Source organism: Barbatula barbatula (assembly GCF_947034865.1).
Source record: "Barbatula barbatula genome assembly, chromosome: 11".
Taxonomy (NCBI): Eukaryota; Metazoa; Chordata; class Actinopteri; order Cypriniformes; family Nemacheilidae; genus Barbatula; species Barbatula barbatula.
The window spans coordinates 5,293,337-5,307,102 of NC_136774.1; the positions used below are offsets into that span (position 1 = coordinate 5,293,337).

Sequence of the window (13,766 nt, forward strand, 5' to 3'; positions counted from 1 at the left end):
CATGGCACAAAATATATCAGTGCCATTGTTTTGTCTCAATATACACACCAGTAATGCAATTTTTCTCAGGCATTCTTATAAAACCAACTTAAATATCCCAATTTAACAAGGTTAAAGCTACGTAAATCCGGGCTCAATCTATTAAAACAAGCCATCTGAACAAAAGGTAAAGAGTAAACAGCTAATGTTTGGCCACTTGTTAAATGAAAAGTTGGAAAGCACATCTGGACATATCTATACAGTGGTTACACCCAAAACTTTACAGGGCACTACAAACAAAATGTCAAAATTTACCCTCATTGTATAACCTCATATAAATGTTGTGGCTTGTGCATTATTTGCATTTTATTATACTATTGTTATTAGTTTTTGTTTGTATGAGCTGGATCTTCTGGCACAAAAACTTGACATGTTTTCCCACATCAGCGTACTGTTGTTTCTCATTGGTCGCGTCCGTTTAAGCCCCGCCTTCGATTTACCCGGCGCTGGGCCGCTGCGTCACTTTGACGTCACCGCGTCGCCGAGATGACGCCGACGGCGGTAGTAACGCGTTCGTTCGTGCTGCAGTCCCACATCATCGCAGCATATCGCCCGTGCGTTTGAACCTCTCGCCCCAGCGCCGCACTTCACGCATGGAGTTGCGCACGGACACGGTCCTGGCGAGTCTGGAGATGTCGGAGTTGGAAAGCGACGGTGGGTCGTCGGAGGGCGACGCAGATTACGAGAGTTTACCCGCGCACGCGTCCCTGTCCACGCACATGACAGCAGGCGCCGTGGCCGGAGTGCTGGAGCACACCGTCATGTTCCCCGTGGATTCGGTGAAGGTAAGTCGAGCCCACCGGGCGTGAAATCCTTCAGTGAAGTGTCACATGTGCTGCTGGCTAAATGTCCCACTAACGAAACACAAGTTAGATAAACTTACACAACTTAAATGACTTCGCAGTTTTCTCAATTCTCCTTGAAACAACACTCGAGTTCTACAATCGGACACTTATGTCAATCGTTGCATTTGCCACCCTGCACGGTACCGTCCAGACGACGTTGTGTACTTTCTTCCCAGCATGCATCACTAGATCCAACACATGGTGTCAAAGTGACTGCCGTCACTGACAGCCGACCCGAAGTACATCTAAGTCACTGTTTAGATGTTTTAAAGAAAGCTCACATATCCTGGTCTGTCGTACTTTGTCTTGGAATACGACGTTTAATACAATAAAATAAGAACTGGCCTCTTGTTGCTTAAGTTTAAATCAACAATTCTAAATCTTAGATTTGTGATAGAAATAAAGCATGTTTTTCTTTTGAAAAGTTCTTTTGGTTGTGACATTATCTATTTTACACAGAGATCTGACTTATTTCAGGAATGGTTCAACCTTGAGTTTACTAGGGTTGTGTGAGTCAAGGGCGTACTAGGGATAGTTTATGAATCACTTCTTGCCCTTGCGACTTAGTTACATTACCTGATGAGAATTGTTTGACTTTGCATGACTTTGTCTTCAACAAATCGTTTTCATTAGAGGAACAAAATAGGATTTCTGTTCTCTCCGCTGGTGTTATAGTTGATCTGAAGTGAAACGGTGGTCTCATGATGCCGAGTGCAAATGCCAGGGAGAGCGGGACTAATCTTCGACTAACCTCGCTTCAGGCTTTAAAACAACAGTTCATTCACACACAAGCTTGCTGAACAAAACAGTCCTTTGGGTCCAGTCCTTATTGTAAGAGTTCTCTTCGCAAAGATGGTACTGATAGTTTGTTTGGGTGGAACAAAAAGTTGTGGTAGAGTGTCTCTTGAAATTGTCTTTTTGTCAAACTTGTGGAGTGATTTGACACTGTGCGATATTGGTCCGCGGCGTGAATTCTGGTGGACTTGCGTGGGCTATTGTTGTCACTGTTTCCTAAGGGCCTGCCAGATTTTGCCGGTCACCATAGCATTATGCAACGGAGAGAGATATACTAGGCCTACGTGTCGGAAGAGCCACAGAGATGCTGATGCTTAACCAGCTGGAACGTCCTGGCAGCAGCCGGTCTGGAATTGGCCTTGTGTGGGTGCTGTGTGTTTGACACATAAGAAGTTTGTTCATAGAAGAGATAAATTTCATGAGACAGATATATCACAATGGAGTCCCGATTATTTATATTACGGCCGATTATTCTGTTTCACTCACATTAAGGAGGTTAAACGTGATGGAAAGATAATTTATGTTCACATTTTATCAAATTAATTCAAGTAAAGCATGTTTACACCAAAGGTGATGAAGATAACCATAATGACTGTAAAGGTAGAATAAAGTTTTTTTCCTTTAGTCCTGAAGCGAAAATAGGCTAGCTATTATTTTAATCGTTGTTCTCGGTGTTAATAGACTTTAAAGTATCTAACTGATATTTAAATGTTATGTTAGTTTATAGTTTTCAGAGTTGTATCGTTTTCTATCGATTAATCACGATTAATTGCATCCAGAATATAATTTTGTGTTTTCATAATATATGACTGTGTAAATTAGTTACAAATACAAAATGAATCTGCACAGCAGTACATAGAGTACATAGACATATATTATGTAAACACAAACTTTTATTCTGGATGTGATTAATCGTGATTAATCGTTTGACTGTAATGTAACTATAATGCAGTTGTAATGATTCATGTGTCAGACGTGTAAATTTGTCAAATAAGTTTCAAACTTCTTCTAAACCTTTGTGTGCGAAAAGATCTTGTTTTTAAAACCAAGCTAAACTCATGTTTTATGTAAGATATTGTTGATCACACACGGCTTTGGCTGCATTAGACATTCTAAAGCAGGGGATTTTTATGGGCATTGTTGTAAATTAATTGCAATGTTGAGATCCTACCCAGGTATGTTGTAATGCAGTTACTGGAACATGCGTTTGAAGTAATGGCCAAGCCTGAGCAATAAACTGGAATTGCCAGTGTCTGGGTAATTGTTGTGGACTAACTGGACTTGCAAACTGTGTGAGGTTTGTGTCGCTTCCCCATGGGAACACCTGGAAGGACTGATTCAGGACACCTGGCGAGTGGAGTCAAGCTTTTCTAAATCTGAACTTTACACATACTGCTCATCATTCCTGTGATCATTCACAGTCAGGAATAAGGGCAGAGTGCACACAGTCAGATCAGTGTTTCATTCATAATCTCCCAAAGAAGTGCTTTGTCTCACCTTCAGTTCTGATGCCTTAAAAAATGTAGCTTCTTAATGTACCTGGTCTTTATAAAGAAACAAACCTCCCGCTGACATAATCAGGTTCTGAATGGTAGTATTTCATATGTTGATGTATTTTCGCTACTAGTCTGTGAGTCAGAGTTATGCAGCAATAGGAGAAAAACCAGAACAGTGCAACAGGACATATGATTCCTTTTCCTCAACTTAAGTAGGTCTTCTGTTCTGACACATTGAATTATTATATATTACAATAAAGCCACTAGATGATATTACTATAATATAACACATTTTTGTACATACTATACAGAACCCTTTTTTGTGCTCTGTGTATAGTGCACATTTAAATAGTGTATGGCTATTGCCGAGTTTAAGAGTACATCGTATAAGTTAATGTTGTTTATTCTTATAGGGCTACATTAATATGTTTGCTTTTATGATTAATAAAGTGTATTTGTTTGAAACAATATTTGCTTTAATTGTCAGGGTAAAATTTTAATATTTTATGAAGTATTTAATTGTATTTATTCATTGAGGTATTTATTGTTTTGGGAAACACGCTCTTGCCTACAGACTGAACGTGTCATACGTATGCGTATGATTTCATCGTTTCTGGAAAATGTCACCTTCATAGTTTCCACAAAGACAATAATGCTGTCATTTTCAAAAACTTCATTTTGAGACCTGTTTAGAAATTTAGCGTTTTCATTTTTTACGGTTTCGTGTAATGAGCCTCTAAAAGACAGTATTCATAACAATAATCAGTAATCAATTATCAATTGGGCTGAGACTGATGGGTGGGCTAGGATGGGGGTCTTATCGCACACATCCAGAAGGGTGTGAAAGTCTCTTGCACTTGGGGTGTGACCATTTGAAGATTATTTGCAGGCCGTTACACACACACGTCTAGTTTAAAAGCGCCGTGGGGACAGGCCATAGACGTAATTATTTTTATTCTGTACAAACTGTATATTTTAACCCCGTAACCCTACCCCATGCATAAAGATCTTAGAAAACGTTTTGCATTTTTTGTTTTTTTTATATTGTGCCGTACGATTTATACTTTTTTGTAGAGATGCACTGATCATCGGCCAGTTTTTAGCATGATCGGTCTGACCGTGACCGGCCCTTCATTCTCGCGTCTTTCCGATTCCAGCGGCGCAGACAATAACGTCACAGCCAAGCGCACACTCACAGTCATGTGAAAACATGTCGCTGGTGCGAAAGTTCTTCGCTGTGAGTGTAGACGACACAAAGCTCGCAATTTGTAACATCTGTCCAAAATACCCCGTGGTGGAACCCCCTCAAAAACGTTCGGCACAACAAACCTAATAAGACACTTAAAATCTCATCACACAGTTGAATATGCCCAGTTTGAACAAGGGAAAGCGGCTAACGCTAGCGATCGAAGCCGGAGTTCTATGCCAACCACAAGTCAGCAGCCTTTCTAATCTTTCATTGGTATGAGCATTGAAAAGACTAAGACTTGTGCTTTCAATTAAAGTTCTTTAAACAAAATCGGAATCGGCCAATAAAAATGTAATCGGTGCATCTTTTCTGCCCATGGACACCTCAATTTTGATCCCCATGTGTTGGTGTGCATTGGGTCTCCACCGGGATATAAAAAAAAGGCAACAAACACACGCACAACGTCTCTGACAATCATGTCGGGTCCTGTTACTACATTAACCAGTTCTGTTCCCCTTTATGTCTTTATTACATCGTTTTTACAACAGCAGTTGTACCCATGCCAGTAAAACGATTCTGTTATATTGCGCTCCATCATGATGTGGCAACAATAGCATTACTCTTACTTACTTACTTTTATTGTATCTAATTAATATAGTTAATATAGTAGTGCAGCATGTTTACTGTAAGTAGCTTTGACAGTTACAATTACATTTATTCATTTGGCAGACGCTTTTATCCAAAGCATATACAAGTAGGAGAGCATATAAACATTTTGTCAACACGCTTAAGCAGTACCCTATGTTTACAAGCCCATGCTACTAGGAGGAATTAAGCTGGAGTAAGCTAAGGAGAGAATAAACAAAGATTTTTTTTGACACAAGAGACAGACAGTTATTTGTTAGTTAAATAAATGATAAAGGTTTTTGCAAGCGATTTGGTGTCTCGTTGTGATGGAACAACCAGGCGTCGCTCATTTTCAGACCGAAGATGAAGGGAGTTAAGTTAAAGGGGCGCACTTTCGTTCTGAAGGCCAGTATCGGCGATTTAAACTGGATGCAGGCGGCAACTGGCAACCATTGAAGTGAAATCAAGAGAGGTGTTACATGGGTTCTTTTAAGCTGATTGAAAACTAGACGTGCAGCTGCGTCTGGATCATTTGCAAGGGCTTGACTGCATCGGTTGGAAGGCCGGCCAGTAGAGAATTGCTGTAATCCAGTCTTGATATGACCACAACTTGGACTTGCAGCTGAGAGGCATGCTCCGACAGGAACGGCCTCATTGTCCTGATGTTGTAGTGCACATACCTGCTAGTTCGAGAGGTTGCTGCAATGTTGGAGATGAATTTCAGTTTGTCTTCGAACATCACCCCCAGGTTCCTCACAGACTTGGTGTGTGTTATAGTTGAATGGTAAGGTGGTGTTCAATTGATGGGTGGTGTTAACATAGATCGTCTCTGCCCACATGTTTGTTATTCTAACTATGTGTTGTAGTTTAAAGAAAACCGCCTTTCATTAACATTTCAACAAATTCTTTAAAATGTATTCTCTTTTATAAAAGATGACATATTTTTCTATTTTTGTTTAATTAAAGATGCGGTTAAACATCTCTTCTGTGACACAATCACACCCACAAAGACTGGATCAGTCTTAAGCAAATGTAATGGCTAAATAAACAGTGCATTTAAATCAATATGTTTGAAATATTAACAAATATTACAAATTATACAATTAATGTTACGATTTTAATCATTATTTTTTATAAGTCACATATAATGTAGTTATATATATATAAATTCACCACTGGAATGCTGCTGGGTTTTCCATTAGGGAAGTGTGTTTGATCACGGTGGAAGTGTAACTGAGGTTTTAAGTTTCAAACTTCTGTTCTTTATTTCACACTAGAATGAAAAAGTACATGAATGGGTTTTCACAACCATTTATTTAAAATAAACATTGTGTTTCATCTCAAATGTGGATTTGTATTCGACATGCATCAGAATAACATATAGTACACCCACTTGTTTTTCATGATGAATGTTTTTGTCAGATCTGTGATGTCCTGGCATGCCTGAACTAAGTTGCTGTTTGTTGCCAGGGATTTTATAATGAAAGTTAAGGGCCAATTAAAACACATGCTTGTTTATGTAATTCTGTTGTTACCAAAGAGCTTTCAAACCCTTGTGATTTGCTGTAATCATATATTTTTCTAGGTAAACTCTAAGTTCCTAAACATACAGTAGATGTGTGTATAGGGTTAAAGGATTCGAGGAAATAAAGTGATGATTAAAATAGATCAAGTTAAGTGGTGTGTGTGTTATATAGGCTTCAAATTCCTTTACAAGGGCTAGATTATAATACTACTTTTCTACCCCATGCCTGATTCTTTTATTTGTAGACATGAAAGCATTGTGGGTAATGTTAGAAATAGTGAAAAGAAATGTATCATGTCTGTTGATGGTCTAATTTATTCAGTGCGTTAGACATAGTGATATCTTTGTCTTTGGCCTGTGTAAGTGCAGGCTGCTCTCTCGCTTCCAACAAACGACAAACGATATGGCGGCGTCATTCATTTCTGATGGAGAGTAACACATTTGATTTGATTTGATTCAATTTATTGTCATTACACACATACAAGTACAGTGCAACGAAATGTATTCACAGCCCTATAACACATAGGGCTGTGACTGTGGATGCAGGATGTTCAGATCTGGTTTCGTTTCATCAGGGGTGTTAATCTCTGCTCCTGGATGGCCGCAGTCCTACGGATTGAGTTTTAAGCCTCAAAGGCTTTGATTTAGATGTTTCAGGTGTGTTTATTTAGGATTGGACTGTGACACTTCGGGATTCTAGCCTTGGATAGGTTAATATATATTTAAAGGGATAGTTTGCCCAAAAATGAAAATGATTTCATAATTTACTCACCCTCACGCAGAACACAGGAGAAGATATTTTAAAGAACAATGGTAACTAGTACTACACAACATTTAACCCCATTGGTTTTCATTATATAGACAAAACTACTGATGATTTTGCTCATATCCACCAAAAACTGTTGGCGGTCACTTTTCTTGTCCAGCAGACAGTGTCTTTCTTTCTTAAGTATGTGACTTTGTGGCAATGGTCAAAAATCTGTCTCGGCGTAACCAGGCCCTGCACTGCTCAGCCTGTCTGTGTTATGATGGACCCTGCCAATTCATTCACATCGTACAAAGCATGTTTTTATAACTACTGAAATATTGGGCGAGCAGTAGGGCTGTCACGATTCTGAATTTTGGTTAACGATTAATTGTCTAGTAAATCTTTTTAAGTATGACGATTAAGGTATTAGAGCTTTGACATTTAATTCTCATACAAATTTTATTTAATTTTATGACCGCACACAGCAAGTCGTGAACACACGTACACCCTAAGCAGTGGTCAGCTATCACTGCAGCGCCCGTGGGGCAAGTAGGAGTAAGGTGCCTTGCTCGAGGGCACCTCATTCACCTCAGACCCTGAGGATCGAACTGGCAACATTCTGGTCATGAGTCTGACTCTCTAACCATTAGGCCACGACTGCCCAAGACAATTTTATGGTAATTAAATTTTGGTAGACTGGTTTTCATACTTAGATTAGTTAAATAATATAAAATTGTACTGTAGGTTACTTTTGTGATGTATGCTTTAGATTTTTTTAAGTTATTTTGTTGCGGTGGTACATTTTACAAGTATTACCATGCTTTAGTTACAGTATATACACTAAAATATGCAATATGCAAGCACTACAGCTCCCCCTGGTGTCTTCTATAGAGGTGTGCAATAATTGCGATCATCTAAAACCATCACAATGAGGTCAAACAATGGCGATGAGACGATTATTTAAAAATGGTGACAGCCCTAGCAAGCAGAATGATAGAAACTTCTATCACTGGATGCATATGGATTGCATTTCCCTATTTATTTGTTAGCAAATTCTTTTGGTCTGTAAACTTCTATTTTTAGCAATCTCGAAGTAGTTTTGTGGAATTTGAATGAGGCAAAATCTTCTATGAAGCGAAAGCTGCTGTGTATCCCCCGCAGTGTCAGACTACAACATTTATGGTTATGGTCTGGTTCCTAAAATGGTGCTTTTTGTGTATACTTCCTCCTGTCTCACTTTGCTCCTCTCATTCTGTCCATAGACCCGTATGCAGAGTTTGCAGCCAGACCCAAAGGCTCAGTACAGCAGCGTGTACGGTGCACTGAAGCGGATCGTGCAGACAGAGGGTTTCTTTCGCCCGCTGAGGGGTCTCAATATCACTATGCTGGGCGCCGGCCCCGCCCATGCGCTCTATTTTGCATGTTACGAGCGAATCAAACGCAGCCTTAGTGAGGTCATACAAAACGGAGGCAACAGTCACATCGCCAACGGTATGAGTGAACACATTTTTTATCCTTTCTGAAATCCAAGCTAACTATAGATGATAAGGATCTTTGACATGAACTCACGTCAATATTAAACATACCAAGATTATAGTTGTATCTTCATTTTCCTGGGTGTTATTAAATACTTTATTTATAATATTTCGATTTAGCAAATTGTTTATATTTGTTGTCATATATTTGTGTATTTGTTGTGCTGTGCAGTGCAAAAACAGGGCTAAAAAGGCGCAACAAGCTGCGCAAAAATCAACAGCTTCAGACATTTTTCATATCTAACTCTACTACTAAAAGAGTAGGAATTTCAGTTGCTCTTGTTAGTCCACATCTTGTGAAGTAAATCTCCATTGTCTTTGACCTCCAGGTATTGCGGGGAGCGTTGCCACTGTTCTTCATGATGCTGTCATGAACCCAGCAGAAGGTACATCTCAAGCATATGCTGTGTATAGTTTAACACTTGTGTTTTTTGGTAGTTTATAAAGAAGCTACATTTGGGGTTTAATATAATTCATACATTCTAAATCTAAATACATTCATAAGACTTGCAGTATGTTAGAGTGGATTAGGAGTCTCAGCCCCTTAATCTAGGATTGTTACTATAGGATTTTTTGTCGCATTACCATGCACGAGAAAAGGGCTTAGCATTAGAATAGTTTTCATGGTTAAACGTTTTCTACACATCAAAATATATTGTCTGAATGGAAGGTAAAATTGGATTTATGTTAAAGTAAATGATATTATATTATATTATGTTATATGGAATTCTATGATATTATATTATATATGCTGGTGAATTTAGAATTTGTGAAACAAAGCAAATAACTTGGCAAAAGATGTCATAAACTATCAAATAAATCCTGAAATGGTGACTGTGCTGTGAGATGCTTTGAGGTAAGTTGATCCAGTAAGTCATGGTGAGCTTTGCACCCAAATAAATGAAATGCTATTACACTGTATAATAAGAAAACCCTGTTTCTATTTGTCTCTATCTCTCTTTTTTTAGTGGTTAAGCAGAGGATGCAGATGTACAATTCTCCTTACCGCAGCCTATATGACTGTGTAGTGGCTATCCGTCGTAAGGAAGGGATGGCCGCCTTTTACCGTAGCTACAGCACCCAACTCACCATGAACATCCCATTCCAGGCCGTGCACTTCATTACATACGAGTTCATGCAGGAACGTTTTAACCCCCAGCGCCAATACCGGCCCGAAACCCACATTCTATCTGGGGCAGCGGCAGGAGCCGTGTCCGCCGCCGTGACCACTCCATTAGATGTGTGCAAGACGCTGTTAAACACGCAAGAGAACGTAGCGCTCAGCTCAGCGCGCATCAGCGGACATCTCACGGGTATGGCCAACACCTTCAGGACAGTGTACCGCCTGGGAGGCATTCCGGCGTTCTTTAAAGGAGTCAGAGCACGAATCATTTATCAAATGCCTTCTACAGCCATCGCCTGGTCTGTCTATGAGTTCTTTAAGTATTTCCTGACTCGACATGAGCCAAACATCCAGGAACTGGGCAGGGCCTCTTTGAAGACTGGCCCCACGTGAGGGGGATGCCGTTCTTAGGTAAATCATTTCAAAGGATGGGTCCAAAGAGTGGAGATTTGTGGGTAAATTAGTATTCCTTGTACATGGAGGATGTGGAAGAGGCCTTTGACTCAAATAGGAATGTAGTCACTCATTTTTTGTACAGTGGACACTCCAGTCACCTATAACCTCTTATTTTGTTTTGTAACATAATAATTTATTGAAAGAGTTTGTCTTTGTTACATGAATGGACATCGCACACTACTGCACATCTCTCGTCTGCCCCAGACAGACGATTTGGTTGTATTTTGCTTTCTCAACCGCTAAACATGTTGTTGTTTTAATCTAAAATAACGTATACACAATATATTAAGACATTCCCAAGTTCTGTTGCTTAATAAACAGACAGATTTTTAACCCAAACAGCTATTAAGCCTGTCTGGAATCAAATCTAGCTTTTGGTTCCATTTTGAAACGGGCGGACCGATGTTTTAAACTGTGTTATTTTGGTCAACAAAAATCAGTGTGTAGAATTTACTCATGTTATGTGGCACAAATGAAGCTGTGATGGTGAGAAATGCAGGTTCAGTTGGCTGCTCACTTCTTTGCCGTAGTCAAACATCATTTTGGGTCATATGGAAGCATCAGAACTGTCTATCCTGCACAGCCTTGCTTTCATTTGTGTTATATTACATATGTCATCTGCCATTTTCCGTTAAATGTGCAGATTGTGGTATGTGCTTCTTCAGATTTCACACATTCATTACTCCCATTTTACATTTTCAGTGTTTTAACTAATTTCCTTTTCCCATTCAAACTGAATGTAGAGAAAGTGTTTTTCACCGCAGTAGAGAATTCTCAAATCTAGCTGTTAATATGATAGCTGTTATTTGTTTTAGAACAGTTATCAGATGATCTATAACCAATCTAGCCAAGCATAGCTATACGATGTGATCTATGGAGTGATTTTCTCTGCTCGCAAGAACATTACAACAAAGTGTGCACTAAACTTCTGCGTTTCCAGAAATAAATCTACACTCACAGAGCACATTAGAGGCTTTAGATGTTGGTGATGCTCCTCCACGCCAGTCCTTTCTCTTTCATTTCACCATTGTGTAAAACTCTAGATTATTCACATTCCGAATGGAGCTCTGAGAGTTTGTCTTGTTTTCCAGTTTAGACCTTATAGACAGTAATAAATACAAGGACGAGGAATCAAAAAGAAAGCTCTACGATATTGTGCCTTATCCGTATATCTAGCAGAGCACATTTTTGTGTAAATATTTTTTTATTTGCCTACATATTAGTATACGAAATTAGTTCTGCGTGTGTGTTTTATTGACTAAGCTAATACAGTGTGTGTATGTGCTGTACATCCTCACAGTCTCATTTGTTCACACTACTGGGAGGTTTATGAGAAACGCACAAAAATGTAGAGCGTGGCAGAAATGGAATTATGAAAAATGTGTCACCCACATGAGTTGTTAAATTTGGTATCTTTACTTTTTATTGAAATCATAGCTCTTGTATAAGTAAATTAATGTATTAATCTAAATGTTGTGGCATTTTAGAAGTGTGTAGTTGAATCGAAACAGCATCACAACGCAAAATTGCAAAAATAATTCCAACTGGTTTCCACAACACCGGCACAACCTGTTAAAATTGCGCGTGTATATTCAACTGGGTCGCCTAAAAGTGTTTTTACAGAACAGATGACACACTTTAATGTTTTATTTTCCAATACACGCTAGCAAATATCGAGATAATTGTAGTATTGCTTTTTTTGTGACAAGAAATTTAAATTTTTTTGATAGAAGTGTTAGTTTGCTTGAGTGGATTCTCCACATTTCTGTTAACTATGCATTTTTCCATCGGGCGAGGATATTCCCAGTGGTCTTGGCGCTGTGAATGTGCAAGAGAGAGTTTTCTCTGGCAGTGTTCTGTTTGGTCTGTGCCTTTTCTTATTGTCTCTCTCTTCCTCATCCCTAGCTCTCTGATTTTAGCTAGAAGAGTTTGACATTCCTTTAAATTCCATTGGAGTCTCTGAATCCACTGAGGTATTTTACTTGGAGTTTGTTTGCTTCCAGAATAAATGTTTATTGGTTTAGTGTTGCCTTTCCAGTCTTGCCGTCAGACCAACTGTTTTCTGTCCCCACTAGGAACCAAAGAAACCGAATCTTCAGATATTCAGCCAATACCCATTCCTTTTAAATCTGTTGATGGGGAAAAATTGTTAAATGGAAGTGTTCGATTTTACAGAGTTGTATATCCATGTGTTTCAGACAGGTTTACCATTAAGGCTTATATCGTAAAGACCACACAAAGCAGACTGCCCGTGTGGCCTTTTAGTTGACTGACCACTGACAAATTTCCGTTACTATTTGGCTTCATGTTGTGCCATGGTTGAAACCCCATGGGTTTACTTCTGAGTCAAGGATTTCTACAAGCTATCAATATGTAATTGATCTGCAAAACCAGATGTTTTTTAAAATACGTATTATTGTATTTTAATCAGCTTCATCATGTTTTGAAGCTTTTTCATTTGGGCCTATTGTAAACATTTCCTTTAGTCTTTGTGTGTCGATCTAGCCTTAAAGTGACCATCACCCATAATGCTTTGAGAAAACTGCAGCCATATCAATGTTTATTAAAAAGATGTGGTCACACACACACACCATGAACAACTTTATGGTTTGGCCGCTTGCAACGCACTTTGGATTTTGGAAAAGAGAGAGTGCCATCTAGAGTACTTTATTATTTTTACAGTGGTGACAATAAAAAATCTAGACCGTATATTTTGTGGAAATGCTGCTACAGTTTGTAACACTGGAGCTGAAATAAAACATGCAAAGATCAAGTGTTTTTCTTATTTACTGCTTTTTAATTTAAATAAAATGGGGCTCTAATGTGTTGTAATAGCTGTATTTCTTTAAGTCATGCTTCAAAAATCTAATTATTGAAAGGGTAAGTTTTGTACATTCATATTTGCTAGTACAAAAATAATGCATGTGCAACATGTTGTTGATAGTTGGACTGGTATACTTCACTTAATATTTTACAATGTATTTATAATAACATTTTAATAGATTTAACCCTAACGAGGCTAAAAACGTTCAAATGTAGAGGATACAAAAATATGAAACTTGTTTTGGTTAGCCCCGCCCACAAAATCATGTGCAGAGAATTGGTGAAAAGCCGTTTAACGGGTGAACTCCGCAATTCACTACTACATACTTCCGTGTCTCTTTTTATAATGTGTTTTGGCTATACATTTCTAGCATAATTTTTTTAGAAACAAAACGTTTAACATTTAAAAGCAAGCTTTAAAACATGATAATGTGAGGTTACTCGTGAGGAACGTCACTGAGGCCACGTTGTCGGAAGAGGGCGCTATAGCTCACAGTTACAGAATGTTTGCCTTGAGACTTCCAGTCTTAATTGGGTCCCTTCTGTTAAGAAGGAAAAAAAAGAA

The 13,766-nt window shown here is 38.7% G+C and overlaps 1 protein-coding gene across 2 annotated transcripts; it reads left to right on the forward strand.

Annotated features, from left to right (window-relative positions):
* The first annotated feature begins 517 nt into the window (after positions 1-517).
* Positions 518-13,198, forward strand: slc25a37 (solute carrier family 25 member 37). Of its 2 annotated transcripts, XR_013787302.1 has the most exons (6): positions 534-824; positions 8,527-8,755; positions 9,129-9,185; positions 9,768-10,333; positions 12,284-12,351; positions 12,454-13,198. XR_013787302.1 is itself a non-coding variant. In XM_079467558.1 (4 exons), exons 1-4 carry the CDS (start codon positions 633-635, stop codon positions 10,313-10,315), a joined length of 1,026 nt encoding a protein of 341 aa, XP_079323684.1. In that variant the 5' UTR covers positions 518-632; the 3' UTR covers positions 10,316-13,198. The 2 variants fall into 2 exon arrangements, 1 of the variants encoding a protein (XP_079323684.1); XM_079467558.1 differs by having other exon boundaries at positions 518-824; positions 9,768-13,198.
* The last annotated feature ends 568 nt before the right edge of the window (positions 13,199-13,766 follow it).

Excerpts from the sequence above, each read along its gene's own strand:
- slc25a37 (XM_079467558.1), top strand. The coding sequence starts at position 633 with ATGGAGTTGCGCACGGACACGGTCCTGGCGAGTCTGGAGATGTCGGAG. Across the intron at positions 825-8,526 it reads TCCCCGTGGATTCGGTGAAG|ACCCGTATGCAGAGTTTGCA; the intron begins GTAAGTCGAGCC and ends TTCTGTCCATAG. Across the intron at positions 8,756-9,128 it reads CAACAGTCACATCGCCAACG|GTATTGCGGGGAGCGTTGCC; the intron begins GTATGAGTGAAC and ends TTTGACCTCCAG.